This window comes from Calliopsis andreniformis, chromosome 9 (assembly GCF_051401765.1).
Source record: "Calliopsis andreniformis isolate RMS-2024a chromosome 9, iyCalAndr_principal, whole genome shotgun sequence".
Lineage (NCBI taxonomy): Eukaryota > Metazoa > Arthropoda > Insecta > Hymenoptera > Andrenidae > Calliopsis > Calliopsis andreniformis.
The window spans coordinates 17,456,818-17,472,260 of NC_135070.1; the positions used below are offsets into that span (position 1 = coordinate 17,456,818).

General features: G+C 38.8%; 1 protein-coding gene across 2 annotated transcripts; it reads left to right on the forward strand.

The window, feature by feature from the left end:
* Positions 1-11,292: 11,292 nt before the first annotated feature.
* On the forward strand, positions 11,293-15,384 carry LOC143183438 (uncharacterized). 2 transcript variants are annotated; one of them, XM_076384964.1, is made up of 4 exons: positions 11,293-11,694; positions 12,005-12,183; positions 12,738-13,024; positions 13,982-15,384. In XM_076384964.1, the coding sequence occupies exons 2-4, from the start codon at positions 12,087-12,089 to the stop codon at positions 14,006-14,008; spliced, it is 411 nt and encodes a 136-aa protein (XP_076241079.1). In that variant the 5' UTR covers positions 11,293-11,694; positions 12,005-12,086; the 3' UTR covers positions 14,009-15,384. The 2 variants fall into 2 exon arrangements, with proteins under 2 accessions (XP_076241079.1, XP_076241078.1); XM_076384963.1 differs by lacking the exon at positions 13,982-15,384 and having other exon boundaries at positions 12,738-13,001.
* Positions 15,385-15,443: the final 59 nt, after the last annotated feature.

The following is a 15,443-nucleotide window of genomic DNA, read 5'->3' on the forward strand; positions in this document are numbered from 1 at the left end:
TGTTTATTAAACCTTCCCAAAGTCGTAAAAAAATTTAAATTGTCTGATGCAGTTACAAAATTTATTGTTCACCGCAAAATGCAAAATGCAACACTCATATTTATTGCAGTGCGAAATTCACGGGCCGATTCCCATTCGGAAGAGCTTGCTTATAACATATGATTCGCTCTATCTGTAAGAACGGCGGCAGGCAGTCTACGACGCCTAGAACAGCTCCTATTTCCAACGATTACGGCCTCGAGGTTGCATATATCATTCCACGTACAGCCAGCTGCAATACTTCTACTGAAAGATTCGAACAGACGGCGAGTTGTTTGTCAATTATTCAACTATCATTTTCCATGATTCGTCGTGGCCCGAAGGAAGACTGCAGCCAGATACCAAAACCGATGTCTAAATGTGTCTCAATGAATCGTGAGAAAAATTGTGATCTTTTTAGAAGAACAGATAGCTTTTGAAAAAAGCACCTATAAAGGAAATAGCCATTGGTCGAAAGAGCCAACTTTTGAGTAACAATAATTAGACTTTAATGATAGTCAAGTGGAATGATTTTTGAACGATTAATTAAAGATGAAGAGAGTGTGAGCGAACGAATTTCACGGCGACAACAGGTGTTCATCGATTATAAATGCAAGCGCGGTTTAACGCGTTCGTAGAAACTGCTGATGGTGCTCGCGGTGCAATTTATTTTTACGAGACCGAAAGTAAATATGAATTATAGCGTTGGTAAGGCCTTAGGGTCTGTTCTCGGCTTCAAAACGCATCGTAAATCAGCCACACCGCAAAAAGTCTTAGCACATCCATAATTATGATTGGCCATAGGCCATGAACAGACTTTCATCCTGACTTCCTTTTATTTTGCAGTCGTTTTTGGCTCACTAACTATCCAAACCCAACACTAAAAAGCGAAACTGCTCGATCCCGAGAATGTCTGTCGAGTCCATGTATCTTGACTCCTTCTAATCCTTTACTCTCTGATAGATACACGAAAACTTTACTTCAGTGACAATGAAAAAATACAGTAAATATCAAAAACTGAAGCAAACATGTTTAGTTCCTTCGAATATTCTGAAGACCAAAACCATTTTGACCTCTTTATCGTGTGGACATCCTCGACGTCACAGGTAAAAATGTGCCGTTCAAAACAACTAAAAAAGTTGCTATAAGAATGGGCAGGTCGAATAAATACATATCACCTGAAATTTCACTTCTATTTCGAACAGAAACGATACGTACGTGACGAAGAAATCCTATAATTATCATGAAAAATACTTCACAGTAGGCGTGTCAAAATATATTTAAGCGCGTGGCCACTTCGCGCTCTCGATTCAAACGCCAAGTGCGTAGATATCCGAATGGAGCGGCTAGAAGATTAGAATGAACCGTGAAGTCCGTCGTCTGGTCGATAGACGAAATTAGTATCACTTACTCACTCTATTAATCACCCAACGTCTGCTGGCTTACGAAATTCTGCCCCGTCTCTCTAGTACACCGTGCCCGTCGAGGCCGATGTTGTTTTCCATCGGTTTCGTCCTTTAGTCGCACGCGGAACCGCCCTCGCGATATATTCGATTCTCGTTAAAAGTACTCGTCAAAAGAGAATTACGGAGGAGAAAGGGAAGAAGCGAACAGATTTATAGCATCCAGAATCCCCGGACGCAACCGTCTTATGAAACTATTTTTAGGTATTTTTAGGGCCTCTCGAATTTAGGCCAGGTTTCCGAGAAATCGAGGGGACGAACGTGTGACAATAATTACGATACGCCCGTGTCGATCACACACCTTGATCTGCGAAGTAGTATTTTCGTTACCGAATCTTTTACGAGAGAAGCTGAGCCTCGAAGTTTGCTCGGCTCGAAAGAGTGCTAGAGAACGCGTAGTTCGCACTTGCGACTTGTATCACCGCTACCAAGGAGATTCGATCTAGCAATTTTGCGCTCTCGTGCCGTTAACCCTATAGCTATCGATTGATCCTCATTAAAAACATTCGTGATCTCAGCATAGCGAGCATTCCACGTGTGAAGAACATCTGTTGCCAATCTGTTCGATGTCGGTCGTACGTCACGCCTTAATGTAAAACCATCCATCATACTATCGCTAATTTATCAGGAAGAAATGAATCTACCAAACAATGGACACGGTTCACTGTGTATCATTTGCGAACGTTCGCGTCTTTTTCGCCTACTACCATTCTTCTTCCATTGAACTTTCCGCTGAATAATGGCTTAAGGTGTCTGGATTTCGAATCGACTTCCATTATTCCTATCGACGATTTTTAATACAGAAGAAACCACCTTTGAATACATTTCCTCTCTCTTCTAATAGGGTGGTTGCATGAATTCTAATCCTGAGTTTCCAAATATATAAGCTGTATGTATTTTCAGGCAGCGTATAAAAGTAATCCAAGTTAGAAGTTGTTGAGACACTTCCTCGTTTACAAACCCCTTTGCGTGGAATTTACCAGCAAATGAGTTATAATCTGAAACGAGAGATAGGGTGATCGAAGAAGAAATCATACACCTGGCCGTTTACTTTCATCTATACGCACTGGTATAGTATTATCATCAATTCGACGTAGTAAATCGTCCCCCTTTAACGGTATAATATGTACGTCTTCGATTCATAGTTAAGTATCACGTGTCCACTAGTAGCGTGATTACATCATTTTTTCCCCTTCCTGGACACTGGAAATCGATATCCTAAACATTAGATCCATGGATTATCGAGCACCTGGACTACTGTGGTTTCGCTCCGATTTCCAGCGATCAATCGATACGTGGTACATTGCCTTATTGCGCGTTTACCAACCGCGATTCGGTCGATCAGAGGCAACTAGCACAGCGTGGGAAATCGCGATGGTGTTGTCTAGAGCAATTACTGTGCGACGTAACTTCTGAACTCACATGCATCTATCAACTTGACGGAATATTCTTATTTTATGAAAATAGGCATCTAATAGTCAATTTCGCACAGCTTTCATTTCTAACTTATTTTTCTTGTTTTTACTTGAATTCCTGGAATCTCATTTTTTTAAAATTGAGCAAATATAGATTTCGTGAATATATGTCTAGAGTGTTATCGTACTGTATAGCTGATAAGGAACAAAATCGCTCTGGCGAAACTGATAACGAAACTCTAGAGACCATTCATAATGTCATAGCAAGTTTCAATGAATTCGAGGAAAAAGGCGGTGATCCTCATGTGTAACTAGAGAGAAAAATAAAATGATAATATGGTATTATTAGTGGCCTATTAATGGGCGAACAATTGATTGAGTCAGCATGACGTTTTCGGACGTCTTGTGCGCAGCTACATGTAGGCATCAGTGTCATAAACAAATTCCTCGCTCGTTCAGACGATTGACGTTTAATTGAAACGTCGTAACGGTGGGCATAGCTGTTACATCAAAGTGTCAATGAAGAAAAGAGGAATTTGCTAGCTTTGCGGCAATAGTATGATACAACTATACGTGGAATAAATAGAAGCTCGATTTTGAATAAAATATAAACCCCTTCCCACGTAATTGTCATATCTTTAAGCCTACAATTTAAGTATAAAACAGAAGATGGTAGCTACAAGTACCACAAGTGAGTAAAACTGAAGTACAAGCAGAAAACCAAAGGATCAACCCTATCGAAACTTCGCAAGCCCTCGTGAGCACTACTGGAAAAGACCGAATACTGCTCGGTCGCCAACTACCGCCAAGCTCGTTGGCTTCGAATCTCGTATACCAGTTTTTCAGGCCTTCCGCCAAACAGACGGTTCATCGTTCTCCGTTTTACAGCCAATAATTTAGTTCTTGTATCACCCAGACTCACCTCGTAACGTCTGAGTTCTTTCGAAACGTAATAACGAGTTTAAAAACCGTGAAGAACTCGCTTACTGTACTCTTCCTCAGATTTCTAGAGTCGCCTGAGGTCAACTATACCTTATTATAAAGAAACTACACTTTCAGAGATCGATGAAGGAGCGTACAATTTCCTTCGTTCTACGGTACTTACATACCCGAGTGTTTCGAGTTCACGAGTGTTACAACACACCTTGCACAGGATGCGGAACATGATTCGTGTCTTAGAGAATTTTGGCAGGTGGTACACGACCTCCTGTATCGATTGCTAATCATCCCCCGAGTCGAAGATTTCGTAACAAGTGGCGATAATTCAAAACGAACGACCAATAAACGATCGAAAGAAGCGAATGGTCTTTACTACAATATCCATGTTGTGTCAGCTTGCCAGGCGATTTGTGCGTCTAGACGCGTCTTCTCGCGAGCGCGTCGCGACGCTCCTCGAGTCACTCTCTTCTCTCGCTGTGTTGATTCAGTGTAACCGATTTAGCCTAACCCACGCGATGGTCACAGTTGTACACCGTTCTCGCGGCCGCCGATACACATAAATTTCACGGACAGACGAAACAAACGCGAGATGAGACGAAGAACACACACCGTGTCGGCACACGGCAAAGGACGTGGATCGAGAATCGGAAATGAGAGATGATCTTACTGCTTCAGGAAGAATATTGAGGTGGAGGAAGGAGTTGTGGCTTTTGGGATTATATCAGATGGCCTACTCTTGTCTCAACCTCGAATACCTAAAATATATATGCCAAACCGTTGTTCCACGTAGATAAGAAAATATAAAAATCTCGAGATCGATTCTCTAAGTGCCGATTAACGAGGATTAATGAGGCAGGTACTTTACAAAATTAACTTAAAGATAGCATTCACGCCCATTAGCAACCAGTAGAAAGAAATTACATTGAAGACCAGCAGAAATAACAGAAAAATAATGTGGAAGAGATTTGTAGCAAATGAAATTGACGAAGCAAATAAACTGAAACCTCAGGAGCCAGCAAATTACGAGATGTTAAGGTAATCGAAGGAAAAAAAGTGTAATAAGTACGAAATTGGCGTCACGGTGGTTGCACGATGCAGGGAAGAGGAAAAAGCGCGAATACGATCGTATTATTTCCAGCGTCAAGAATCGTTTGTAAAAGAGTATAAAAAAAGGGAACAACACCGAGGGAAACGGGATCCTACGGCGCCGCGACAACTCACGTCGACAGCTTTAGGATTGGCGGATGCGGTGAAAAGGTGTCGTCGGTTCGCTTGCCGATATGTGTCTCGAAGCCTACGCCTTCATGGTCGTCGTTGACGTCGTTAGTTTGCCTTGAATCAGAGAGGCGCCGGCGTCTTCCTCAGACTAGGTAAATATCAGTAAATTCGAGCACGATATAGTACAAGGACCCCAGCCGCTGACAAATACCCCTTCAGCCTTTTAATATGTCGCACGCGTGTGAACATATTACGCTCATTTCTCGCGCCCCTTTTTTCGTATTTTACATCGAACGAGATTGGCTCCGCCTGCAACCCCTTCTTTCGCGTACACGGCCGCTCAAGACGTTGATCGTAGAACTCGATAACGATTGTCGTTTTGGCACGAGACTCGCGGCCAACCGAAACGAGACAGAGACGAACGGAGCACAGCCCAATAGGAGCTAAAGCCAAAATAGCGTTGGGCCATACCTGAGAAAGGGATGTTGTCTCGTTTTCATGTAGTCACGAAGGGTTTGGATAGATTGTCTATACTCTATGCAAAGAAATTCGCAAGCCTATGATTGCCTTTAATCCTAGGCCTTGTTTAGTCTTGAACATGGTGAAGAGGAAAAGATGAATCAACTGAATCAACTGAAGCGAAATATTGGAAAATGTAGCAGTTACATGGATGTGTCTGACTATGGTTGTATTATACTACTTGTTGCGTTTTCCTCCGTTTCCCGAGGTGATTGATACCAAACATTTTTTTTTTAAATATCTGTGTCTATTGGTACCCTCAGCGAACGAATCGGCAGAACGCATAATAAATAAAAAGGAAACCAGAATTGTTCATGAGCGCGATGAGAAATAGAGCTTGAAGAGTCGACGAAAGCATCTTTTAACATATCATTCACGGATCATTTACATATAAGCCATCTACAAACTCTCGTCTCGTTAACCATAAACTTATATTATCTTATGTGACGAGTCTCTACATCAATATATGTACCATTCACCTACGAAAATAATAGACAGATGATATAAAGTGCCATAAAATAACAGTAAAACAGTACTTCTATTCCCGTCAAACACGTTCGTTAACTTTAACGACAGAGAAACCTGTGCGAAGTGCATTGAATCACTGTAAATGTTCAAACTTTATTTCTTTTTTATTTCTTTCGATTTTTGGACTCCTGTTCCTGGAACAAGTCGATTCGAATCTAACAGCAACTCTTTCTACTACTACTTTCAACTACAGAGGGAAAAATACACGATCTTAGTTTAAATTTCTCTAGTTATCTAAAAGTCACTTCCTCCCCTATCCAAAATTCTAGTTTTCACGCGTTCGGTGACCTCTAGGTCCCTAATGTTTCTCGAATCATCGTTCGAGCCAGAGTTTCGAGTGACGGCGTCGTTACACAACCCGTCACGATGGCAGTCGAGGAAAATCAGTCGGCGTTAGGGTTGCCAGCATCCGATCTACCGCGAATAGATCCGCCAGACACAGAGACAGGATGGATTGGTGGCAAATGTCGCGAATAAGACGTTAAGAAAACGGCAAGAATCGTGGGGACGCACCTGTGCGTCGACCCGACGTCCCATCACGGACGCAAATAAACGGCGTCGCGCCGTCTGCTGTTCGACCGACACTTTGGTCGACCGAATGGCCAAAGGCGATCAGATCATTCTCCTTTTCCGCCCTACTGTCCAATCGCGGCAATAATCTGCTAACTCTTAATCAATGAAACGTTCATTTAGTGACTCCTCTGTGACTATAACTTTCTGAATGCCTTATTTAAGCCTGACTTCCACTGTACAATGTGAATTCTTGCAGAGTTCGATTTTTGGTTACAGGAAAAATCAATTTTTACTTTTTCAAAAACTTATCAGTGGAAATATTCCACAGAGCAAGCGATTGAAGGATTCTCTCGAATCGGACGCACATTACAGTGCTTTCTTCGAAGAATTCTTCTAATCATCGCGAACACTAACACTACCTTTATTAAAGACTCACTATAATCAGTAAACGGACGATTAAATTCTCAGTACCGAGTCTTGGAGTACGTGATCACCGTCATGGTATCTAGTGCACGTGTACTTTGACAATCAGCTGCTACAGACATTATAATAATCAGCCAATTTTATAGTAATTGAAAATGTTTTCAACCGTAACCGCAATAAAATGACCTCCCTTAGATCAGAGTATTATAGAGCTGTGCGTAGCAGAGGCAAAAGAAGAGAGTTAAAAACTGGAGAGTTCAGGATCGCGCAGGTTTAATGGACCATCGCACATAAATTCTTTTCTACAATTACACCTAATTTAGGTCATGAAAATTCTACACGGAATCAAACGGTCTGGTTACGTGACTTCTCGCTTGAATTTATCTGATTTATTTCTGGGAATACGCTACTTTTCATATTCAACCTCTGCAAAATCGAAACATAGCACGCACATTGGCGGAAATAATGTTCCCAGGAAACGATCACAGCAGTAGTAATTATTAAAGTATAGAGATGCAGAAAGACGTTCAACTATCATTAATGGCCATTTTGTTGCAGAACTCTTGTTTATTCATTCGTACCCACTATTTTTAGGCAATTGAAGTTGTTGCAATAACACCTGTGCACATTTCTTATCTGATTTAATCCCATGACTACTACAGGAGAAACTTCCTAATAAAAGCTAATAAACTAGAAACTTGCAAATTTTCCATCTACCATAAACCTAGTGATCCAACCAGTCTGTGTTATAGAATCTACTAATATCGTACCAATTGGGGGTTGACAGTTCTCATCTGATTATCACAGGAGGTAGTCACAAGTCACTCCCACGTTTAACTTAAAAATAACTCCCATGAAAATTTCGGCGTTATCGAACAGTGCATAAGTGGCGTTAATTAGTCTCAAATGCAACAACCGCGATGACACGGGCGTTATTCGAGCCGCGAAGCATTTCGGCGTTCGTTACAGACCTTCTCGAATGCCTCGTTACGATGTATCGTGGAAAGTTTTGCGCATCGAAATAGTCTCAGTGTGGAATCCATAAGACGCCTGCGTAACAATTCAGCCGAATTAGCAAGCGAATCGCTCCTAAGGGCTAACGTTACCAAGGTTAAGCAAATCGATTACGAATCAAGTAGAAATCATTATGAAGTGAGCCGGTGACCTTGCTCGCGTCTCAATGCCGAAATTCAATCGCGAGAAGCCGTCGATGACGACTATTTGCCAGTGACAGAATGCAACAAATATTAGAGTGAACAAAAATTTCTGTAGATACATAAACAAAATTAATTACGTAACTTGAGTTAAAGTTTGATAATTCATGGTACGTGCAAAATTGCGCAAATCTGTAATATTCGTTCAATAAAAGAAATGCTTATCCAATGGATTCTCGAATTACACGAAGCACTTGTTAACTAATCAGCAAACTGGTGCGCTTGTAACCAGTTAATGAGAAAAGGTAGCAAATTCTTTCACGAATCAACGATGATAAAATAATTGAATATTATCCAATAAATGCAAAGTAATGTCCAAGTAATCTCTTGGACTCTAGAACACGATGTTAAAATTTCAATCTTAAATGACTTGGCGAACTTAAAATTTCAGTAAACGATAAGAAACGACTACGCGTAATATGAGCGATTACGACTGAAATTGCGTATAAACAGGAGATAACTCTCCGGAAGTAGAATGATGCAATTTGGAAGTGGAAGATGATCATAATTTCAGTTTCAATATTCTCGTACAATTTCCGTTTTGTGTATCTCACACGTTCCTCACCCCTTCGAAAAAACGTCAATACATATTCCAGCCCAAGCATTTTCTCATGTAGGAACGCCAAAAAATCTACGATCTGCAATTTCGCACTTCGTCCACGTGCTTTGCTACAGCCACTCTCCCCCACCTTCAAGCAAGATTTTGCGAAACCCACGTAATCAGCCTTGCGCATTCGAAATTCGATATCCCGGTACATACTTGAAGCGCAGTTTCGCGGGTAAAAATATGCGATCACGAATTTCGCGTCTCCCGTTTTACGTTTCACTTGTGATGCAATCCGTTGACATAAAAAGATATCTATAACAAAAAGAGAAGAACAACACGCGCACGCGTTCACGTTGCATCGAAAAGCGACGCGTTTTATCGGCTCGGAGCGTGGTGATTTAAAAGAAAAGAATGGAAGATGCTGAATTCGAGGAATCGCCACATGCTCGGGACGCAATTGCGTCTCATTGATAGAACCCCCCTTTTCCTCTGTTTCGCGCGCGATGGAAACAACACGATCCGACCAAGTCAATGAGACACGATAGATCTCTGTTCTCCGTACATGAGGCGACCTGGAACGTCACGTTGGGAACTGTGTGCCATTGGTCGAGATGCTGACGGGCCCCCGTCAAGCCCCTTGATTCTGACTCACATGCGTTTATCTGTCGTCGAACTAAAATGCCCGTGGGCGATCCTGCACCCCACGCATCCACTTCGATCCTCGATCGGATGCTTTCGATCTATTATCGCGATGATCGTAATAACAAACAGCTCTATATGTAGTACACGTCATGAGGTAAAACGATTAAAGAACGAGGAAAACTTAGACGATTCTCTGAGTTTCCTGAATCTTTCGAATTTGAGGGGAAATGAGGGATCTGGAAGATGTCTAATTTTTAAATGAAAAATCTTTGGAAGGTACTTTTTTAACGGTCCATTATTTTGTGTTTGCGATTTAAATTCGTAAAAGGTTGAAAGTACGCAGAAATCTAACGAAAACAACAGCCTCTAATTTAACGTGAAAATACTTCGTAATTGTGACCAAATTATTTACTCTACTTGTTTTCGTCCGTATCCTCCAGAAAATTAAAAGCAAAAAAAGAATTAATGGGCGCCACTTTTATCACAGAAAGACTCGTCAACATTTAACTCTCGGTAAACAGGTCTCCATACTGTCAACACATTTTCATTAAACATTTTTAATCGAATACTTCCTTGTTATTTTGAAAAGATATGTCTGAATTGAAAAATCCTTTAAAAAATATACGAATACTAAAATTTTTTGTTACTAAAAGAAAGCTTTGTTATTAAACCTACAGAGCTCATGATGTCAATAGAACGTAGACGACTTAACATACTGTGTTGACTAACTTTTCTATAAGAAATACAAACATGTTATAACTGTACCGATTTTTCACACTTCTAATCAGTGTTTGGTAAGCATTTACTCATCCAGCTTGGCAAACAATTTGTAGTGGAACAGGTCATGGCTTTAGTGCGTAAAAAAATTAATGTATGATCGAATATGTATAGCAACAAAGTTGGACGATAATCGCAACTCGGACGCAAAAATAAAATCTATGATAAAGTAACTGATTTCTAAATGCGCATTAGCATGTCTTTATAAATTCTGCTACAATCTAAAATTAATAAAAAAAAATTGCAAAAAGTATACGATTACGGTCTAATTATCAATTCTGGTATCTGTTAGAATACTTTAATACGGGTACTTTTCGAACATATAAACATTTCGAGGCAGAGGTCGTTTTCGTAAAACATAAGCAACAGAAAAATATTTTTCTGTCACAACGTACAGCCGCGTGACAAAACCGTTATAACGTATGTATGTACAAGTAAATATGTGCGCTGATATGATTATAAAACGTAACAATGTGACGAATCTTTCGTAACAGAAAATAATGGCGAAAGTTTTGACGTTGAGGACTGTTTGTTTGATAATATCATAAGACATAAGACAAAACTACTTCAAGATACAGTACGTTAGAACGAAAAAAAAATAAACTTGAACTACAGTCCAAACCAAGTACAACCTTTCACCTACCGAAGAACATAAAATGTCCAAAATCGAAAAAATTCTTTATCGTCATCGCTCATTTTCGCGCGAGAAATATTCGAAAACAGGAAAAACACGCTCATAGTATACTTTTCGAATCGCGGCCTTCTAAAGATGCCATTTGTCCCTATTACCCTCAGACGCATCCATTCGACGAATCGATGGCAAGAACGCACGCAGACGGATGCTTAAGTTCATTATTATTAACACCGTTGTTCTTATTATTACAACTTCTCATCTCCCGTTCCCGAGCTTCGCCCTCTCGTTTTCTCCCTCTCGGCCTCTCGTTCCATCCCGAGAGAACTCCCCCCGTGCGCGAGCAACCGCTCCTAGCTCAGCCTATATAAACTGCCGGCATCTCGAAACTCTCCTCATTCTATACGAGTCGTCGCTCTATGTATAAAGTCGAAAGCAACGCGAAATAACGCGTAAAAGCACGCGTACACTTGTTTGAATTCGCCCGCTAACAGCTAAGCCATCAGTCGAGCATCGCGAGCCCTCGCGGTAGGTGCGCATCTTTCATCAAGTGTTTTGTTCCCGATCGATCTACCGCGCAGGATCAACGCAAGATCAACCCCCGACGATTTGCATACTTTTCGAACATTGCTTGTCGCGCTTTCTATTCATTCGACGGGGTTAAGGAACGAGAGACAGTCTAAGAAAGGTCCGTGTGCTGAGTCTAATACCTTCCCTACTAGCTAGCTACCAAGACGAGAGAGATTCAAGAAGCAAGATGAAACTACCTCTACTCAAATTGGTGGTAGTGTTGGTGGTCGTCCTCTGCGCCGCCGATTTGTCGGACACCGCGGCGATTAAATCAGAGGTAAGCGAAACTTACGAGGTGTATAACAGGGACTTTGATTATATACAAATGAATGTTAGATCTCGAATAGAGGGGTGAGACTAAAGATTCTGGGATCATCTACGATTGCCGATTTGTGGGAATTGTATAGTACTATAGTGCATTTTTATCCTTTGGCTGAACGAACCTTCTTATTCTACTGTAGAAATCGCGAAAAGAGACCATCTCATAAAAATATGATTGTATCATTAAAATACCTGGATTAAAACGAATAGATAATTTTAATAAAAGAAATAAGGATTCAGAGGACTCTGTACACGAATGTTCACAGGAATTTGCTGAGCAGTTACGTAGAATCGTTAATAGCGTTTATATACCTGACAGTCTAAGAACTCAGAGAGCTACTGAAGGTGATGACGATGAACCTAAACGGTTTTGCTACGATGCACCCTGCGGTTGGAACACCTACATCCCAAGTACTCGACGAAGTACCACTTTTATGGCAAATACGTAAGTCATACACGATTTCTATATTCATATTTTTTTAAATTAATTTTGAAGTGCTGAGGTACAACTACATATACTATTCTATGTATAATATTGAAAACTTTGAACCACACGCTACTTGTAAAAAATAAATTGTGCATAATAATATATAATAGTAATAACGAAATTAATTATTGAAATCAAACAATTGTGAACAATTATTAAAAAATATTCTTTAAACAATCCTCGAAAAACATGATGCAAATCAATAAAACATACGTATGCGTCATCGAACCGTATTCAATATCCCATACATAAGCGATTATGTATATCACTAATCAGCAAAAAGACTCAATCTTCATGAATGAACTATGATATATGCAATAACTTTGCAAAATCAAAGAAGATAAACATACGTAATCAATTATTTATAAGTTTACGATAAATTTATAATCTCTATTCATAACGCTATCAAAAGTTCACTAGTCGTAGAACAATTCTATTTGAATAATTTTTTAACCAAGCTGTCTTCTTTCTAATTAAAAAATACTCTATATCGTTTTTGTTTTTCTTTTCAGATGCAGATGTCCAGATGACACATACAAATGCATACGCACAGGTGAAAACGTTTCGATGCCCGCATACGTGTACCACTGTCGTCAAAACACAACAGCGGACGACATCGAAGCCGATACGCCCGACGATGTTGAATGCATTAGTTAAAACACGTATGCTAAATGCTTGCCAAAAATCATGCGAACTTACCTCACTCGTCTACAACACGCCTTCAGCAGTCATCATCGCCATGGTTCCATCGCTGATTTTACATCACCAACAAACAAGACAATTCTCACTCCACCATAGAGTACGTTAGTATTGGTTACCATTTTTTATCGAACGAATAACTCCTAGAAACAAAGGGAAGGAAGAAATAATTTCGCTGTGTATTACAAGGAATTCAATTTCCAAAATTTTGAACTAATATTTTAGTAATAGCTTCTATTTAATATAAAAAGAAGATTGAATGAAATTCACTAAATATTATTTGTAAAAATTGTATACCTTAAGAGAAAAAACGAACTTCGTCTTCTTCCATTTGTATTTGCGCGCTGCTCGATATGACCAAAATGGCGGCCAATGAGACGCCAGCAATTCGTATTTCGCGGTACTCAACTATCACTGCACGGACTCTACGTTTTTGCAAAACTTGGAAAACTGCAAACTTGTAGAAACAATTTCATGAGACAAGTTATGAATATTTCACTCGATTTAGTCGATATATTACTATTCGAAACTATGACTAGAACTGTGACTAAAATCGAAATGATTAGAATGATTAGAATCAAAATGACTAGACTGACGAGAATTTAATTAAATAGAATGACTAGGATCGAAATGACTAGACTGACTAAAACTGATATCAATAGAATGATTAGAACTAGACTAGAAATAGTTAAGTAGCATAGAAGAACTAATTAATTCGATTCATTTTAACGGACATTAACTGACAATTATATTTGAATATATCAATTGAATCGACTTATTCTACTCATAGTAAATCTCAAAATAATACTACTGATTAATCCTTTGTTTCTAATGTACGAGTATGCATTATATACTAAATAATATTACAAACAACAGTATTAGCAAGCAAGTCGAATGAGCGTCGAATAAGACGCGACCCTTTTGAAACAGATCATTGCCATGAAAAGTAATCGTTATGCGTATATTTTAGCATAACAATATTCCTAATCTTATTATCTACGTTTTTGATATACTTTTATATCTAAACTAGTTAAAAATCTATTAAATTTACCTCAAGGCGACGGAGCGAAATCAAACGATGTAACGCCAACGGTAGAGAACGCGGAAATGGCTGCGCGTGCATTCCCTACTAGTTTGAAAACGATCGGCTCGCGCAGGCGCGCGATTTTCGAACTCATTCAATTTGCAGATAAACCGTAATGAAGTTTAAAATTAAAAAATCGAATAAAAGCATGATGGTAAGTCCAGTATCGCATGATTTTTGTGTAAAAATAATAAAACAAACATAAACTAGACGCACGGAGCGCCACCGTAAGTTAATTAAAATTTTACTTCATTGTCACACATGAAAAATTAATTTTTTACGATTGTACACAGTAATCATTAGTATAAATGCTTGATTATCTTTTCAGACCTATCAAATTTGATCAGAATCTATTTCAATTCAATATATGTTAAAAAGCGAATAAATTAATTTAGAAATATTACTTTGTTAAATAGATGAAGTTAGGCCTGAAAGGATCCAAACTCATATAGAATATTAGATAAGTTTAAAATTTGTATTCCTAATTCCTAAGATAGAGTTCTTCGATAAGTGAACAGAAAATCGAAAAATAACACAGACTCTAAATTGACTTGGAACCTCGTACATTTTTCTATTTATCACCAATTTCACGAATTCATAGTTATTATGAATATAAGAAACGTATTTTTTCAACCATCTTCTAGTTACCCCTGAGAAAAGAAGAAAACGTACGTTTCTCAGATATCTATGAATCACCCTACACGTTTTATTCGATTTTTAACATCACATACCGAAGATCCTTCCAGTCTGTAATCGACGACAAATGAAGTTCGACACGTCAAATATCAACTACTTGAATTATGCACTTGTCAAAGTAACTTTTCTGTCGAAGTTCATCGGTCAATGACTGTTATATTAAGTTAATAGAACACCTTGGTACCACTAATAATGGTGTAAGAGTAGCAAAATTAGATTTTAATAATTAGTTACAGTATTTTGAGAAAACACAATCACAACTTTGTACTTAACAGGGAAATTTCTAGTAAATCTCTATGTCATAATCGACTATTTATAAAGAAACCTAATTCTAAAAATAACAATAATGCAATCACGCTCAAAATTTTATTCAAAGACCAAAGAGGTCCTTGCTCCAATTAATGCTTACTTAGTTTAAGTTTCATAAAATAGAAAATAACAAAAAACTATTTTCTATACGTTCACAAAATCTATACTTAATGTTATCAGTGTAGAACACTTATTTTAAAAATGTTGTCTTTTACTTATAATATTTATCTTGTTCAAAATTTGATCTTAAATAAAATGAATGTCTCAATAGGGACATATTAATATAAGTTGTTATTTATACAATTAATACTTAGTGTTTTAACGTTATGGACGATTTAAAAGAACGTGTAGAAAATAACACAATGTATTCGTATGCAGTATTTCACTTAATATTTAATATACCGACGAACCGTACAACGACCACCAATGT